Below are 18468 nucleotides of genomic sequence, written 5' to 3'. Positions count from 1 at the left end.
ATATATATGTGTGTTTTTATATGACAACCCAGTGACAAGGATGCCTGCAGTGCCAGCACGTTATGACATCACGTGCGCTGTTGAGTTTAGATTTGTGAAAATTTACAAATTTGCGCTGTTCGATTGTTGTCATTGTGTTAGAGAGTAAATGTCATGAATAAATTTGACATTAAACATAATCCAAGTTGAAGTGTTACATCATTTTCAACCCCCTTTTTGGCATCTGCATTTGGTAGCAGGACAAATTGACAAAGTCCATGCAGAATAATGTAGTAGTTTAATTACACGGCAGATAAAGCGATGTAGTCTCAATAAGTAGGTCTAGAAAAAAAAAATCTGTATCGCTTATCGGCCAAATAAGTTTTAACATATCGGATATCAGTCAAAAATCCATCATTGTAATAATAATAATAATAATAATAATGTCATCACAATGTCATCACTGTATGTTTCCATACAATGGCGAAATTAGTCTCTGCATTTAACCCATCCACCACCAGGTGGTGCAGTGGGCAGCTATTGAAAGCGCCCGGGGGGCATTTTGGGGATGAGGTGTGCTGCCCAGAGACACCACGTGATATGCAGTGACTGGGGATCGAACCTGGGACTTTCAGGTCCCAAGCCGGCTGCCCTGCCTCTACACCATCTCGGCCCCCATGTGCATCCCTATTTTAAACCATTTATTTGGACACGGTTTTTCATACTTCTGTGCTAATAACAACGTTTAGTTTGAAAATTTCCATAAAAAACAAACAAAAATTCAGTTTGTTACTCTGACAGAGCATTATTAACAGTTACATTTATGGCGATATACTAAATTGTCAGCTTTAAACTGAGTATGATGTACAATCATTTTGGGAGTGTATAGACATTTTTATTTTTATACATATCTGGTTTCTGTTTTTTTTTTAGTTCCTAACTTTAATTTTTGTTGAAATTCACACATGGAGGACTAATGAGGAGACTAGCGTTACCATATGTATCCTCTACCTTCTCATTAGGCCACAAAACAGATGAGCACCTAATCCCAGCCGGGGTTATCCAGGATGTTTGCACCTGTGTGAACTGCGTCATTCAACCTTTATTTATACAGGCTAGTCTCATTGAGTCACGAGGACTCATTTACAAGATGGACCGTCAACTTTGCATGTTATTTTTTGCTGTTCAGAACACTCAGTCATTGTGCAACAGGAGCCTAATGCAGGCACTGAACCCTTATCATGGCATTCAGTGTGACTTCTTCAGGTTTGGCCTGATTCAGCCATCCATTGTGTCTTTCCGTGGACATTCGGCCCATTAATCCAGAGGAGATTGATCGTTTGCCTTCTTGCTTTTCATCCTCGACGCCTACGTCACGCACCTCGAGTTCAGTGATTCCAACATTCCAGAGAAAGCTCACAAGAGCGTCTCCTTTTCTGGACATTTTCGGATCGGACTTGGTGAGACTTCCCTCGTTCCGCTCCGGTTGCGCCTCCTTCTCTTTAGCCGCCCGCTTGCTTGAAGCTGTTGCCCAAGCAGAGGATTACTGACGCTCATTAAGGTGGTTTAGACGTTTCAGAAACGTCTCCTGTTCAGTGGAAAGGACTGGGCTCAACAAGTCAGAGTTCACTATGAGTTCACCATAAAAAGCATCAGTTTATGATTTGAACTATTTGAGTCTTCGCAAGTTCTCGAAACCCAGTCAGACGTCAGAAAGCCACACTTCTTTCTTCACCTAACCACAGATACCCGAGTTGATTCACTCTATACGTACACCATCCATTGCTCCCATTGCTTCCTACATTGAGCAAACCGCAATCCATCTCAGGGTGGATCAGGCTGAGTTCAGACATGCTGAACATATATATACAAGTTCTGTAGATAGGAGCTTTTAAGAGATCAGTGGTGGTTGACTCATCATTTCTAGATGTTGTTCTCTTTGTGCTGTTGTTTTGACACCAGGAGGAGTTTTAGCCCCCCGCCTATCAGAAGTCAAACAACTGAATAATGCTTTTAATTTGCAAGAGCATTAATAAAGACTGCTCATACACAACTAGATATGTTTTTCTCTATCTCTGTAATCAGTTGAACTACTTTTAATAAGCCAGCAGCTGAAAGATGGTTTTTAAATGCTCTTATCCGTTTTAACGTCTTGTGAAAACTGAGAGTAACGAATACTTTCTGTATCTTCTTTCTTTAACTGCCTCTCTTCCTCTCAGTCGTCTTGCTCACCACTAGTGGCTAATGATATTTGTGTCTTAGTAATGGCTGCTGATGAGCTGAAATGGTAGACCCTCCTGCAGCTTTATTTACCCACCTTTATTACGGACCCGTCAGCTTGACTTATGGCATTGCCACATGGGCACTGGCCCGCTCATCCGGACGAGTCTGCTGCGCGCTGACATCACATTCCTTCACCTGCATTCACACAATGCTGGGCATCTTAGCGGAGTGCGTTTTCTAATTCTTGTTTTTATAAGATACATGAGCGCATTCGTCATAAATGCGTGAAAGCGAATCAGAGTTGGGTTCAGCGCCAGCAGAGTTAAATATACTGCTGACACCGTGGTAATGCTGGAAAAAGGAGCGGCACGGTTGCGACTTTGCAGAACAGCTGACGTCTGAAGAGGCCCCGCTGTTACGCACAGGCGTCCGGGTCATGCACACGAACAAGTTTATGAGTGCCTGGAAGGCCAACGTGTCTGTGAGCGAGACGAGAGTCCGTCAGAAGGTCGGACCTGTCCAGACAAGTTAAAGATCTGAAAAGTGTTTCTTATTGCATCAGAGCTGGCCAGTACAAGCAGAACTACTGGTCATACCTTTTAGAATGGAGGGCCTAGCATTCCTCCAAGGAATGCACATCACCTGCTGCCTTACATGCCAGAGTTGTAGACCAGGGGTTCTCAGACTTTTGGGGTTTAGGGACCCCCTCATAACCCTCATGTTTATTAATAATTTCCTTCAATTCGTCTCTTTAATGCAATGAAAATATTTTTCTAAGAGCTGTTCTTTTTTTATACTTTCAAACATTGGGTAATTTTCATTCAAGAGACATTTAATTGACAACATTTTTAAATTCAACTTCCAAAAATGACAGATTTTGAGAAAATGAACAGCATCAAAAACCACTTTACAACTTTACCCATTCACTTAATGAACACAAATGTTTTGCCACGTCTTCAAAATTATTACAGAAAACTCTTTACATAAAACTGAACAGAATCATAACAGCAGTAGTCAGACCAAGTAACGAGTTCAATGGTAAACCAATCAGTTACGGCACGCATATAGTGTGTGGAGGGGTTGGGGGTCCTCCCTCAGAATATTTTGAATGAAGTAGATGTGATTTCCTGCATTTTGGTGTATTTTAACGGGTTGTTCAACGTCTACGTCCTTGTAATTAAAATATTATTTTTTAATTATTATTATATTTATTTTTTGCGGACCACCAAGCACCGGCTCGCGGACCCCCGGGGGTCCAGGGACCCCAGTTTGAGAACCATGGTTGTAGACTGATTTCATCTTCATATGAGGAATGACAGAAGTATCGCCATTTTTGTCATACCTTAAAAATAAAGTTGATCTCATAAGATATTACAGGATTTCGTTTTGTTAGCACTCGGTTTGTGATGGAGATGACTCTCAGCTACTACCACACACAGCGTTTTTTTTTTTTAAATGACTGAGCTATAGCCACTTCAGTGTTGGTAAAATTTAGTAAATGTGCCAACCACCCTGATTGGGTTGGCAATAAAAGTTGACAAGTTGCAGATGAACGTCCAAGGATTGTTTTCTGACAGTTTCAGTAAAATCAGTTCTGAAGTTCATTAATATTTTGTTAACATAGAAGACGCACGGACTCGCATACAATAAAAAAAACATTATTGCTCTTTTGCCTTTGATGATTGGCGATAAATAGGAATTGTGCAACGTGTTGGATTGCATTGTGCAAGATAATTTATTTATGGATCTTTTGTGCAGGCAGTTATTGGGAAAGCACTTGGTCAAAGCAAGTTTCCCCAAGTGGACAGTAACGTGTGTGGTATCGCAAATTATATCATATGTGTTAAAAATGTTGTTCAAATTGTAGCTGTAAAAAGGTCAAAAGCCCTGTTTACACATAAATGATCTCTGCAAATGTTGGTGTTTTTCCAGTGTTGACTAAGGCAGATCAACACAAAAAACACATTTACATGAAGAATTACAGTATTTTACTAACAGACAAAGACAATATCAGACAAAAAGTCGATTATATTAAATGTCTGTGAGTGTGGACGTACAGTCGTATAAATGTGATCCGTTTAGTGGAAAGCCTCAAATCAAAGGACCGTAAACGAGCACAAAGGACGGGGCGTTTAAAGACGCGTGTGCAGTTCAGGTAAAAGTTTGTTTTCGCCTGCAAGAATCCACTCTGCAGAAGCATCTGACAGCTGAAGGCTTTAGTTCTCTGATTCTTTTTGAAGCCGACCTGCTGCCCTCTGCGACAGCTCGCATGTGTCTGAGTTACAGCACGAACAAAATGTTTTTACAGCTTCCCCACGCGCACGGTGTGTGTGTGTGTGTGTGTGTGTTAAACAGCAAGGGAGACCTCTGCCATTGTTGAGCTTTTACTCGCCTGTCGAACTAAATATAACCCAGTACTTTCCAAATTTGTCATGTTTCGGGCTCTCTCTTGTTCCTCCAGAGCATTTGGATTCCAGCAATACCCCCCCACCGGAATGCTCAAGGGTCACGGAAGTTCACTTCCTGTTCCACGATGCCTCTTTGTAATGCAAAACAGTATGCTCAGGCGTCGTTAAAAGCTGGGACACCTGATGGAGGGAAAGGCCTGTTCCGTCATGTCTGTGAATCTCACGGCGGATGGCTCGGCCTGAACGGCGTCCGCGGATGACAGCAGGTTGTTTTCGCTCCATCTCAGACGTGAGCGGTTCTTCGCGGAACAGAATTAGGCCACGACGGCAACAAAGGGAGCTTAGAACCCGTGCTGCTGTCAGATCTGACGTTCTCGCAGAACGACGTGCGGCAGTGCTTGCACGCCTCAGCGTTCTGGTTAAACCAGAGGAGTTTAGTGTCTCTTTAAATAACCAAACAGCCTAATGGATATGCACGCTGCTTTGCAAACAGACTATGTAAACTTCCCAGACGAACTAGGCAAATACGTTATGTAAGTTCTCGAGTCAGGCGGCTTTTTGACGGAGCGCTTCAATAATACTTATCTGAACGATATGGCTAACAAATTTTGTTTAGTGGCTTCAAGTCAAATGGAAATATGTTTAAAGTGTTTTGCAGTGGCTTTTGTCCCGTTTTCAATGATTGTTAGACCTCGGCGTCGTCATATCAGGACACACGAGTCAGATGTTTTTCCGTGTGCCGCCAGGAAGTATCTGTGGTTCGCTTCACTCCGCCTCATGGATCTATTTCCACCTGAACAAGTGATCAGACTCATCTAAACTCTGGCTAAGACCAGCCGTGGCTCTTTGCCAGTTCTGGATTCTTCGTTGGACACATTCGTCCCTCCTCAGTTTGTCCTCTGGTCCAAACTTAGCCCAGACACCAATCCTATCGAATAGCTCCCATTTGCATCTTCTGGAGAAGGCCGAGCGACGTTTCTGTAAAGAAGACATTTAGTGTTCAATGAACAAACTCGTGCACGCTTTTAATTTTTTTATTTTTTACAAACATTTTAATACCTTAACTTCTTCTCAGGACATTGACGAACGCAATAGTTTAGATTAAAAAAAAAAAAAAAAAAACTGGACTTCTGTTCTGTTGTCGAAGACGTTTCATTTCTCAATTGCAAACCGAACACTGCGGACTTCCAAAATTCAAAACTGCACAAGAAGCTCGGAAATAAATACGTGTCGGAGCGTTTTATTTATTTCTGAAGCCGCGTTTTGTGAAACAATAATTATTTATAATAAAAAAAAAAGGCTATTTGTAACCTTTAACCTGGTGTCCTCTGTATTGGGCCTTCTGCTAGAGCTGCAGAAATGACAACTGTGTTGTGCGTTTAGGTGTGTGCGTTGTGTTAGTCTGAATGAGTTACGTATTTGTCTGGTTTGGACAGAGAGGCCTTGGTAGGACTTGTTTTATGTCCTGAGTAAGAAAAACAGTCGTGTCCTTGTGGACGGACATCTTTAGGACCATGGCAGACGTCATTCATGCGTGTGTTCCAGTCTGGCTCATAATGTGTGTGTGTGCGCGCAGACAGTTTGGCTGTTGTCCAGTTCAAACTGTCCATCGCTTGGAAGGCTGGAAGCGATGGACTCGTGGAAAGGGAAGGTGGACGTGTCAGGAGACACGACAGGAATGCCACCATCATGTGTGACAGAAGACGCACCAGTTTGACTGTCCAGTTTCAATTCAGTTCAGTTTATTTCTATAGCTCCAAGTCACAACAGAAGTTGTCAGGGCACTGAACAGAAACATTCACATACTTCATAAATTCCTATTAGTAGTTATCTAAGGAAGGAAGGAAGCCAGCATATTGAGGTGGGTCTTCATTTCATCGCAGTCTCCCATTCTGAGCTAGCACAAAGGCAACAGTGGAAAGGAAAAACTCCCTCATAACAGAAAGAAACCTCCAGCAGAACCAGGCTCAGGATAGACCATCTCATAAAGTACATCTCATCATATTTTTACAGTATCTGAAAATGGACGGGTTGATACATTTCAGCTGACGATCAATCAAACGGTATTTTCTATCAAATTAAACCATTGTTACTTGTGTGAATATTTCTATTAAAGCATTCTCACTATTGAGATCTGGTTTTCCTTCTATACGTTTTTTGGCACGTAACTCGTTCCACAATTTTCGTTTCATTTCAACAGTTCATGTATCAAAGCATTCAGCTCACCTATGACATTCCAGCTGTGACTTTTGGTATTTGTTCAATTTTTACTTGTTGAAATATTCAGCTTTTTCAACCACGTTTTCCTCATTGAAAACGTGTGGAGTTCTTGTCACATCCTTCAAACTCTGCTGTTTGAAAACTTTTACTGCTCATTTCACTTTTTGCTTTGGTTCAGCTCCTTTCAGCTATATTCAGGATTTTTCTGCTTTTACGGCTACTTTTTAAAAAAATGTATTTTTCAGCTAATTTCCGCCATTTTTTCTTTTTATTTATTCATTTATTTTAACTACCGTCAAAACCCCCACCAAAAAACTACCATACATTTCGCCATTTGAGCTTGTTTTCAATCATTTCAACTATTTATGCTTCTTTCAGCTTGCCTGCCAAAGTTTTAAACAGATCTTCTGTGATCTGTGTTGTGAAGTCTCAGCTATGGCCACACTAAATCTTAGCTCAAGTTCTGCAAAAATGACAAAGTTATAGTCATTGTTGTTGTTTAGCTCTGGTGGCGTCCTTTAAATAGGGTGACTCCAATTATTTATTAGCTGTAGGTGCTTATCTAGTGATAACGCTGCTTGTTTTTAATAAAACTAGGGATGCATGATATATTGGATTTTGGACCGATATGCCGATATGTTAAAACTTATTTGATCGATCTGTGATTTTTTTCATTTAACTTTAACGCTAATATCGATACAGATACCATGCCGATAATATCGTGCGTCCCTAAATAAAACCCATCAAGTAGTTCACGAGTTATTTTGCCAACAGGTAAATGAACACATGCGATCATATTATTATCTGCCTTTCATGGCGACTGGTGATAAATATTTATTAGAAAAATTTTGGATTTATTCGCTTCTGCTGTATTTATATAAATGAATAAAAACAGTTTTGATGAAATAATTATTATCTTTTCAAAGACAGTGACGAGGTAATTTTTTCTTATTTGTGAAAGAGAATTTAAACTCTTGATGGCAGGAGGACCCTTCTTCGGGTTTGGGTTTTTTTAGACAACAAAATTTCGTTTCAACTTGTAGGTGACTAATTTTTATTGGATAACATTGACACTAAAGCGCTGAACACATAATATACATCCCTTAAAGACTAACATTCAGAAGAGTATTTTTTTAGGGAACCTGGAGCTCCGGTGAAACCACGTTGATGTAGACTAATCTTAGAAAACCCATGATAAATGTGTCATACCAGTTTACAATAGTAAGTAGATCATTGTAGCTTGTTTTCTGTGACTCGGGAATACAGTTTCATTTTATGACATTCCTGCATGCCAACAGATATTGCCGATGAGTCACAACTGCAGTTCCTTAAAAGCCTTTGTTGTTTTGATTGATTCAAATCTGCATCAAACATTTGGAGACTTGCTTTTCTCTAAATCGTTACGAACGTCGTTTCTTTCTGACGCTAACCTGGACTCACAGCCTTACCTTTTTCTCCCCGTAGATCCATGTCTTATAGTGATGCCACCATGCATGGGCGAGGCCGACCGCTTCAGTCTGGAGGCGCTGCGGCACATCCACAAACAGCTGGACGACGACAACGACGGGGGGATAGAGGTCAACGAGAGCGTGGAGGTGAGCTTTTTTTAGAAACATTCAGCTGACATGGGTGCATGCACACTACTTTAAGGTTTCACTTTTAAACCGGACTAATTCTATTTATTTCCTGTCATTTGGCCGCCATGCTGCTCTACTCAGAACCCCAATGGTGTAGGGGCAGGGCAGCCAACTCGGGACCCAAAGGTCCTGGGTTCGAGCCCCGGTCATTGCACATCTCGTGGTGTCTCTGAGCAGGACACCTAATCCCGAATTGCTCCCTGGGCACTTGCATAGCTGCCCACTGCTCCACCTAGGTGTATCCCAGGTGCGATGGGTTAAATACAGAGAGCCAGTTTCGTCTTTGTATGGGAACATACAATGATGACAACACATAGCACTTTATTTATTTATTATTATTTATAATATGTTACCACCACAATGATAAACCAGCAACACCTTGCTATGGACATTTTGTACATGCTCTAAACTGTCAAGGACCCATCATGCCCATCAAGCCTAATGGAGTGCATTCATTGGGACTTCATTGGGACTTTGCCCACACCATCTACATTCTGGCTGCTTTTTTTTCTTGTTTTTTTGTTGCAGCAGGGCACATGAGCTTCCTAATCTACCTTTAAATTAGTTTTCTAGCAGAAATAATACTAAAATTGTATTAATTATTAATATTTAAATGTCCTTTGAAATTTACTACCATATATTTGTTGGTTACAGTAGAACCAGGAAATCCCTTCATATAATGTTTGGCATAATTGGGGATTAAACTAAACTTGTTGCCAGGCCAGGTGATAAATTTCCAAATTCCCACAAACTATGTTTCATTTGAAAGTTTCTGAGATGGAGATTTCAAATTAAATATAATTCAATTCAGAGAAAAAAATTCTTATTGTGATTCAATAATTTCCCAACACAGAATTCAATTTTGCCAGCACAGTCACATACCAACTGGTTGCAGGCAACTGTCAAGCAATCAGTGCATTTCTAGACTCAGGACATCCTGAAGGAGACCAAAACTAAACTATTAAGGGAATCACTTCAACTGTTAAGGTGTCTTGATAAAGAAATATTTTGTCTTTAACAAGCTATAAGCAGAAACGGGGATAAAGAACCACCTATACAAAGTCTGGATTCTAATTTTTATCTCTTCCATTTTTAGTTAGGAACACAACCTGTACGCTGCTGGGCTTAAAAATCATTTGTGTCCAAGCGTTTGTGTTTTCTCACCAACTGATTTTTACGTAATATTAAAGCTTGACGAGTTAGTGTTGACACAAAGGCACTTTATCCGGCACTTGTGTGTGGGAAGATTGGTTCATGCAGGACAAGTAAATATTTAGTTTACAATGCAAACAGCAAGTTCCAGCTTGTGACAGTCGGTTAGGTTACCAGTCAGATTATTTTAATATGTAGCTGTTAGTCATCACAGGAGGCAGCCAAGTCAGCATGTCTACAATAGTGATACATCATTTAACACACAGATAGGCTTTATTATGTAATTAAAATCAGATGGTAAAATGTGTTCAATTAGTTTTTGTGCTTTTGCCGTTCGAAGTACACCCTTGAAGATACTAATTGTAGCCGTCTATGAAGTAGTTCAAGCAGCGTTTGTGACAACACATCCACTGGAATGGGTGTGGCGAGAAAGCAGAAGTTTCTGTGAAGCGTTTTGACATCGGAGAGCCCCCGTGATCTCCTGCTCTTAAACTTCATGGTACCTCAGTCAGATCTTCTGGGTGCATCTGTTATCAGGAGTCACTTTTAAGTAGCGGAGAAAAGCTGGTGTGAGAGACACTTATACCCTGCAGCGCTGGTGGTGCCTCATCTCAGGTTGTGAGATGTTCTGTATGAGTCCTGTCCTGAGAACGCTAAGGGCTGCGGTATCAGAACTGGACCTTGGCTCATGTGGAGGGGATGCTTCCATCACTGGTGCCTGTATGTGTGGTATACATGGTGCTACAAGTTTTCCCAGCTTCTTGGTTTACATCGTTAACTTTATGAGGACAGAGTATTGTATGTCTTTTAGACAGGATGTTTTAGTCTCTTTTTGTCTGTTGTATTTTTTATTTTCTTGACATTTATTTTGTCTTCTCTTACCTTTTGATAAGTGAAGCAGATTTTTATATCCACGTTAGTTCATTAGCACTCTGTGATGGACTTGTAACCTGTCCACAGTGTACCACCACTCACATGGTGACTGCTGGAGATACTAATTCCCCATGACCTGGAAAGGAAAAGGGGTAAAGAAAACGGATGGATGGATTGTCCATGGACTGTTGTTTAAGTCTGCATCTCACTGGGCTGACTGTTGGCAACCTGTTTTATTCACAAAGAACTTTCCACAAATGTCTTGAAAATGTTTGCAAGGGTTGTCAATATCCTCGTATGAGTCAAAGAGGCCTCACGCTTATGTTGCTTGAATTTTTATGATTCGTTTCATAAATACTGGACCAGTTTAGTGAGATTCCAAGTGAAATTTTACTTTTTCGGTTGTAATTTCTAGTCTAGACATAAAACTAGCCACCAACCATTGCAGCTCATTGAGATGCAGGTTTTAGTGTCTTGCAAGAAAGATAGAATAGAATAGAGTAATCTTTAATGTCATTGCACAGCCCGAGCAATGAAATTTAAGGTGCCTCAAGTGACTATTAAAAAAAAGGAAAAAAGACAACATACAGGATACACAATGATTCAGTGCAGACATTAATGACCTTTATACACAAGAAACTTCAGTTCAGAAAACACAGAGGCATACTGGTCAGAAGAATATAGCTGAGGTAGTGGAAGCAGACTGAATAAATTGCACATCCTGTGAGTGGCCAAACATATTGCACTACAGGAAAATTGAGCTTAGGGAGTTTCGCAGGTATTTACTGTAGAGTCCGGATGGCACATGAGAAAAAGCTGTTTTTGAGTCTTTTTGTGCGGCTCTTATGCTTCTGTACCTTCTTCTGGAGGGCACCAGGCTGAGTAGGTGCTGACCAGAATGGAGGTGATCTTGGAAGACCCTCTTTTGCCTTGGAGACAACAGGAGCTGGCAATATTGTTGAGGGAGGGAAGAGGACATTCGGTTTTTCTCTCAGCAGTCTTGATGATCACCCGGAGGAGAGAAAACCAGAGTACCTGGAGGAGAAAAACCAGAGTACCTGGAGAACCAGAGTACCTGGAGGAGAAAAACCGGAGTACCCGGAGGAGAGAAAACAGAAGTACCCGGAGGAGAGAAAACAGGAGTACTCTGAGGAGAGAAAACTAAAGTACCTGGAGGAGAGAAAACCGGAGTGCCCGGAGGAGAGAAAACTGGAATACCCGGAGGAGAGAAAACCGGAGTCCCCGGAGGAGAGAAAACCAGAGTGCCTGGAGGAGAGAAAACTGGAGTACCTGGAGAAGAGAAAACTGGAGTGCCCGGAGGAGAGAAAACCGGAGTACCCGGAGGAGAGAAAACCGGAGTACCCCGAGGAGAGAAAACCAGAGTAATCTGAGGAGAGAAAACCGGAGTACCCCGAGAAAAGAAAACCAGAGTAACCAGAGAAACCCCATTTTTACCTAAAAATATGTAGATGAATACACATAGTTTATTTTAACCATAATAAAAAATAATCAGAAACTGTAAAACTAAATATTTATTTTATCAGACATGTTTGAAGGGTTGTCCTACATCAAATCTTGAATAAATCCACTCCACCTAACCTTTTCAGCCAGAAAACATAAAAAAACAGAACTTATTTCTCTATAAGATATTGACATAAAATTTTAAGGCAATCACACTTTTAATATTATTTCACAAGCACATAAAGTTTGACTACAGTTTTAGTTGTGTTATTAGGACTTCAATCTAGCCGAACTAATCCCTGCATTAAATACCCGTGTGAGTCTGTGGTGTTTAATGACATTTAGGTTTGTTGCTGAGCACGGTCACTGGGGGACGGCAGGTGCATGTCTTCGTCTCTTGGCTCGGAGCTGCCTGTCTGCCAAGGAGATGTTTGACCAGATCGTGTTGCATCCCTTGACTCACATGAATTCTAACCACAGACGAGAAGAGCAAGGGTTTTGGTTCTTCAGTTTGGTTCTTTATTAGTTTTTGTTAGGTTGAGACCTTCTTATCACCTGGGTGGCAAAACTAGGTCTTATTCGTGTGAGAATACTGTATACACACACCCTGTATGGACTGCTATAAACCAAAGACACTTGAGAAGGGTTAAGAAATACCTAGGGTATCTATAAAAAGATTATTTTTTTTAGATTGATTGTTGACTTGTCTGAGATTGTTCAAGACAGATCTTTTAAAGAGAAAATGTATTTATAACTAAAGGCCTTTGAACGTGTGACACTTCAAAAAGTGTACCAAAATACACAACATCAGAGTGAAGCAAATTCTTCAACATTTTTTTGTGCAATGAAATATCTGAGGCTCTACCCTGAGAGGCTGTCAAGAAAGCAAACGAAAGAGGTTTGGGACAGACTTCGTCCAAAAATAATCCTGAAAGCACAAGGAAACTTAGAAGAAACTTCGAAAGATAACAGAGCAAAAATATACACAAAGGAAAGGAACATGCCAAGATGATGCACAAAGGTTTGATAGCAGAAAACCAGTAAGGGAAAGACGGAGCTGATAACAAGAACATTAAGAAGCACATACTCAGTTTTAAACATTTTGTTGAATGCTTGATAATACCTATGAAACAAACAACACGAAACAGAATTAGGCTTTTGGGTAACCATCCTGCTGCTCTTGGGACCCAAAAAGCCTCAATTTTAACATTCGTTCAACCTTTATTTATACAGGTTAGTCTCATTCAGCCTCGGGGACTCATGTACAACAGAGACCTGATTTTAACAAAGAATGATGACCACAGTAGACAATCATAAAAGAAAGCATATAAATTGAAAAAATAAATGGAAGAAAATGAGCTATATTAAACAGCTACATTATAAAGCGATGTAAAATACTAAAAATAGGAACATGTCTGCATTGGTTTGTGCCACGAACTTAGCAGATGTTTGAATATTGGGATATATCGTATATCGCGATTTATCTTAAAAATATTGAGATGTTAATTTTGGTCCATATCGCCCAGTCCTACTTCAAAGTATCCCTAGAGGTCAAAAAGGTTTTCAAAGCATTTGATGTGGACAGGAAAGTGTCAGACAGACTACTATTCCTGTTAATGTGGAAAGTACCGTTGCCAAAAAGTAGAGAGAAGAGCAGCACCTCATTCCGCCCCGACACTATCAACACACACATAAACTTTCAGATATTTTATCCACAAACTGCTCAGGCAATATTGTATGCATTTTGCAAATTAACAATATATGACAACAGCAAAGTCGCAATTTTAACATTTTGTTATGGACATCAAGCTGAATGTTCGACATCAGCAGACTGCAGATTATTAACTAGCCAGAGAGCAATGTCATAAGTTATACAAATTATTGATTTCTTTAGCTTTCTAATTATTTAAGACTCAAGAAGCATTAAAAAATATGTGATCCCATATTTTGCATGTGAAATATTTCTTTTTAAGAAGTACTTTTCATCTCCGTTGCACATTTAAAATAGTTTTAAATACTTAAACAATCCATAGAACTTAGCCAAGTCAGATTTATCTTCAGAAGAGGTTTTTAGATTAGTTTGTCGAAGAGTTGACATTTGACAAAATTGCTCTGAACTTTGGTTCCTTTTAATTTTTGACTGGGAGTGTGGAGTAGAGAGCTGTAATCCATCAAAAGTTGTAGTAAATATAGGCATTGGGAAGTATGGGAAAGATGTGGCCTCTCGTCTTGGTACCAGTGAGGTGAGACAAGGACGACTGTCTGACTCCCACATAAGAAGCACAGTAATTTAGATTTAAGACACTTCAGAAAAACAATGCAGTCTCCTAAAGAAAGAGGTTTTGTTTTGCTCTAAACCTTTGATTATTGTTTCCTTTAATTCCTGTAATTCTTAACACAGTCCACATGTGAATTATGGATTTGGAGACCTTGTACCTTGAGGCCTTCTGTGGGCAGGAGTCTGGGGTGTCAAGGTCACTTTTAAGGGTGTTTCTATCCCCGTTAACCATGGCACGACCTGTGTTTGTGTTCTTGGTACAAGGTTGAGCTTGTTTCCGATGTTGGTCGGACTCTGCCAGAGCTGCCCCTTTTTTCTAATCCTCTTTGTGGTGTTCATGGAAAGGGTCTCAACGTGCAGTCCTGGAGAGGACTTGGAACCGTTCACAGCCATGACTGAAGCAGCAGGTCCTCTAAGTCCGAGGTGATGGCTTTCAGATGAGAAAGGGCGGAACGAGGAGAGGAATGTCTGGGTTTCCCTTCTGGACTGGTTGCCTCTGAGACCTGATAGGCCACAAAAAAAATGTATGAGTGGATGCTACAGTAGGAGCACATTGGTAACAATAAAAGTCAGACCACAGTTCAAGATTCAGAGAAGCAAACAGAAAAAAAAAAAAAATCAAGTGAGTGATGGTTTCACAAGTACAACTACTCAAATTATGCACTCCTGAGAAAATCCTTGCCCTGGTCATAGCAACCTTTGTCTTAATACAGATTGTTTAAAATCTTTGTCCTCTTTCTGCTGTTTCTTACACATAATCAACGGTAGTGAGTAAGATTGGTGTATGTCACCAGTTACAGTGGATGAAATGGCTTTCACACATTATATGTGAACAGACTGAATGTGACAGGGGTCAACAAGGACAGAGCCTCATGGGAGAAATATCAAACTTAGCCAACGTTCCTTGAAACTGGAGTCTAATATGAACAAACCTCTCTTTGTCTGCTGCTGTGTAAGTGTGTTTCTGTGTCGGACTGTGCCGCACTGCCTGTGAAACGCCTCGGAAAGAACTGGACATGTTGTCCTCTCAGGACTGAAGTTTGAGAGTGTTCAGATTCTCTACCCTGTTGTCTTGACACTAAGATTCATATATTGTTTTCTGTGCAGAAAAGTCTCACATCTTGCATTCTCTTAATGGGATCTATTTCAACTCCGAGCCACTGAAACCACTAAACTCCTACACCGAGATCTATCTTTTCTTTGTGCAGCTCTGCTTACTTTATATGGCTCTATAAAGTATCTCAAAGCTCCATGCAAAGCAGTTCTGCCAGTAAGTGGTTTCATGACGCGACGCGACTTTTAAGTGATTAGGTGTTATTCAAGTACTGGAGCACGTGTAGTTTGATATCCATTAATACAGTATTTGTCATTTTCTCATGAATTTAGTTTTGCTAGATTAAAAAAGAAAAACTTTCTGAGCAATAAACTGGAAATTCAGATAGCATAGCAACTATTACATTCATATCTTGAGACCGTAGGTGTGCAATATCAGAGACAAAAAAGCTATTCAATGATCTCCCTTTTCTTTTTGTCTTTGTGAGTTGGAACGTGTTTTTTGCCAGTAAGTATTTACTTTGTAATTATGACATCCAGTAGGTCTTAGAGGCTTTAAAAGGCATTTGTTCAGTCTGCAAACACTGTTGTGTTGTCCAAATACTGACTCAGAATTGGGTTCCTTCAGTTAATGTATGGTCCGTTTTAATAATTATCAATAAATAGTTACAGTGCCTATGACAAGTATTCACCCCCTTAGATGTTATGTACTTTTATCGCTGTCAATAATCAGTCATGGTTTAAAATGCCGGTAAATTGGCATTGTTGATCTCCTAAAAACCTATTCAATGTCAAAGTCCAGTGTATTTTCTACAGACTTGCACCACTTATATAAAAATATGTATTGGTAATGTACAATAAGTGACTGTATAAATATTCAAACCCCTTCACTTCAGTATTTCGTACAGCGCCTTCGGCTTCAATCACAGAGCGCTGAGTCTGTGTGGACGAGTCTCTTTCAGTCCTTCACATCTGGACTTTGGAGTTTGACTCCAGTCTTCTTTACAAAACGCTCCAGCTCTGTCAGGTTAAGTGGGGCTCAGGCATTAACAGCCCTTTTCAAGTCAAGCCACAAATTCTCTGTTGGATTTAGGTCTAAATGGTTTCTGTGTAGTTTATATCTGGGTGCTTTGGGTCTTTGTCTTGGCAGAAAATAAATCTTTTCCCAAACTGTGGTTCTTTTGCTGATGACATCAGATTGTCATCTAAGGTTTCTTTGGCATTCATGTTACCTTGTAACTTTACAAGCCTTCCAGAGCCGGATGTCAAGAAGCATTCCTACTGCATGATACTGCAACCACCATGCCTCACAGTGGAGATGGTGAGTTTGTGGTGTTGTGCAGTATTTCTGCTACAACACCACAAACACAAAATCTACAATTTGGTCTCATCAGACCACAGAACTTTCTTCTGCTTTGAAATCCTTTTGAATTAAGACAGTCACCTTAAAGAAGGTGAATATATATCCCTTATTTTACACAAATTACAAATATTTTACAAATTTACTTTCCAAATTTGTACTAACCATGGTAGATTTGACTGTGGTGGACTTGGGACACCCGCCTCTCGCCCAGTGATGGCTGGTGATAGACAGAAGCCCACCATGACTTAAAAAGGAGAAGTGAAAAAAGAAAATGAACGACTGGATGATTTATAAGAATAAGAGTAAAACATCCAATGGGGTAAATACTTTGTATAGGCATTGTGTGTATATCAACCCATTATTTTGATACAAGCTTTGTTTACAGATAACTAAAGTGTTATCACAAGGAAAGTAGCTTTGTACTAACGAGATAAACTTAAGAAAACAGATTTTTAATCACTTTTTCTTCTTGACTTTAGTAGATCATATTTTGATTGTAGTTTTGTTTTTTTCCATTCATTCCACTGAAATATGTGAGGGATTCAACTATTTTTCTTTTGCTTTTGGCTGCTCCAATCCTGAAGGGTTGCCACAACGAGCAAACTCACATGAAGATTTGGCAAATGTTTTTATGCCAAATTCCCTTCTTGTCACAACCGCAGATCACCGAGCTACCGCAATCCACGCGTGTAGAACAGGGGGCTGTCATCTAAGGCATCTAAGGGCCTTGCTCAAGGGCTCATAGTGGGGCTAGTTAGGGTTGAGGTAGATGTGGGCGCTTCAGCTTTCTCACGTAAAGTTCATTGGTATGGTCATTAGGATTCAAACCTGCGACCTCCCAATTACATGCTCACCTTCTCTAACCTCTGTTCCATCACTTCCGTGGGATTAAAATTGTGATTGAAAGGCAGTATAAATGCACTACTGTTATGTAATTATTTTAAACCTTTTAAAATAGGGATGCACAACATTATCGGCATGGTATCGGTATTGGCTGATACTGGCGTTAAAGTTAATCGGCCATTCCATCAAAATAAGTCACCGATATAAAAGACGCTGTTTTTGTATGAAATCCAGTGACAAGGATGCCTGCAGTGGCAGCGTAACGTGATGACATCATGTGCGCCAACCTGATCTGATCAGGTCGGAGAGGAAAATTCAAAATGGTGGCGGTGTGGACGTTTTTTTTTCCGTTGAGGATATCGCATTCTAAAGACTTTTGGACTACGTTGAACATCATCACTACATCGTCCCCAGTCTAACATATTTTTCCGATGAAACCTTACCCGAGTTAAAAGTCGTCATTTCAGACGTCATTGAGAAGCTAATAGCCGATAGCACTTGGGTGAGTTTTGCCACAGACATATGGACGCCATGTTAGCATGATTAGTCTTATGGCACAATGGATAGACAAAAACTTTGAACTTAAAAAGGCCGTCCTTCATGCACAGGAGTGCAGAGGATCCCACACTGCAGCTATAGGAACCTGGAACAAGCCTCCACAAGTGAAACAGCATCGCAGGTGACTAATGCTAATAAATAACATTTAACTCTTTTCATTTAATATAAATTAAAGTGCTATGCATATCATATGGCTGTTACTGAATATATGTCACCAGCTCTTACAGCTGTTACACAATTTTTCTATCAAATAAGCCTAAATAAGAGGAATATGTTCTGACAAAGGGAGGTATATTAAAAAAAATCTATATCGATAATTGGCCAAATAAGTTTTAACATATCGGCATATCAGATTTCGGCCAAAAATGCAATATATCGTGCATCCCCATCTTAAAATCTTGAAGTCAAAATATATATATA

At 40.2% G+C, this 18468-nt stretch overlaps 1 protein-coding gene across 1 annotated transcript in view; it reads left to right on the top strand.

Annotated features, from left to right (window-relative positions):
• stim2b (stromal interaction molecule 2b) overlaps window positions 1-18468 on the top strand; it is a 68841-nt gene that overhangs the window by 22777 nt on the left and 27596 nt on the right. Inside the window, exon 2 of the mRNA XM_037676436.1 lies at window positions 8295-8425. Within this exon, the coding sequence (XP_037532364.1) occupies window positions 8295-8425 (131 nt within the window). The remainder of the gene's footprint in view (window positions 1-8294; window positions 8426-18468) is intronic.

This window comes from Nematolebias whitei, chromosome 1 (assembly GCF_014905685.2).
Source record: "Nematolebias whitei isolate Nwh7 chromosome 1, NemWhi1, whole genome shotgun sequence".
Taxonomy (NCBI): domain Eukaryota; kingdom Metazoa; phylum Chordata; class Actinopteri; order Cyprinodontiformes; family Rivulidae; genus Nematolebias; species Nematolebias whitei.
This window is presented reverse-complemented; position numbering and strand designations above follow the sequence as displayed.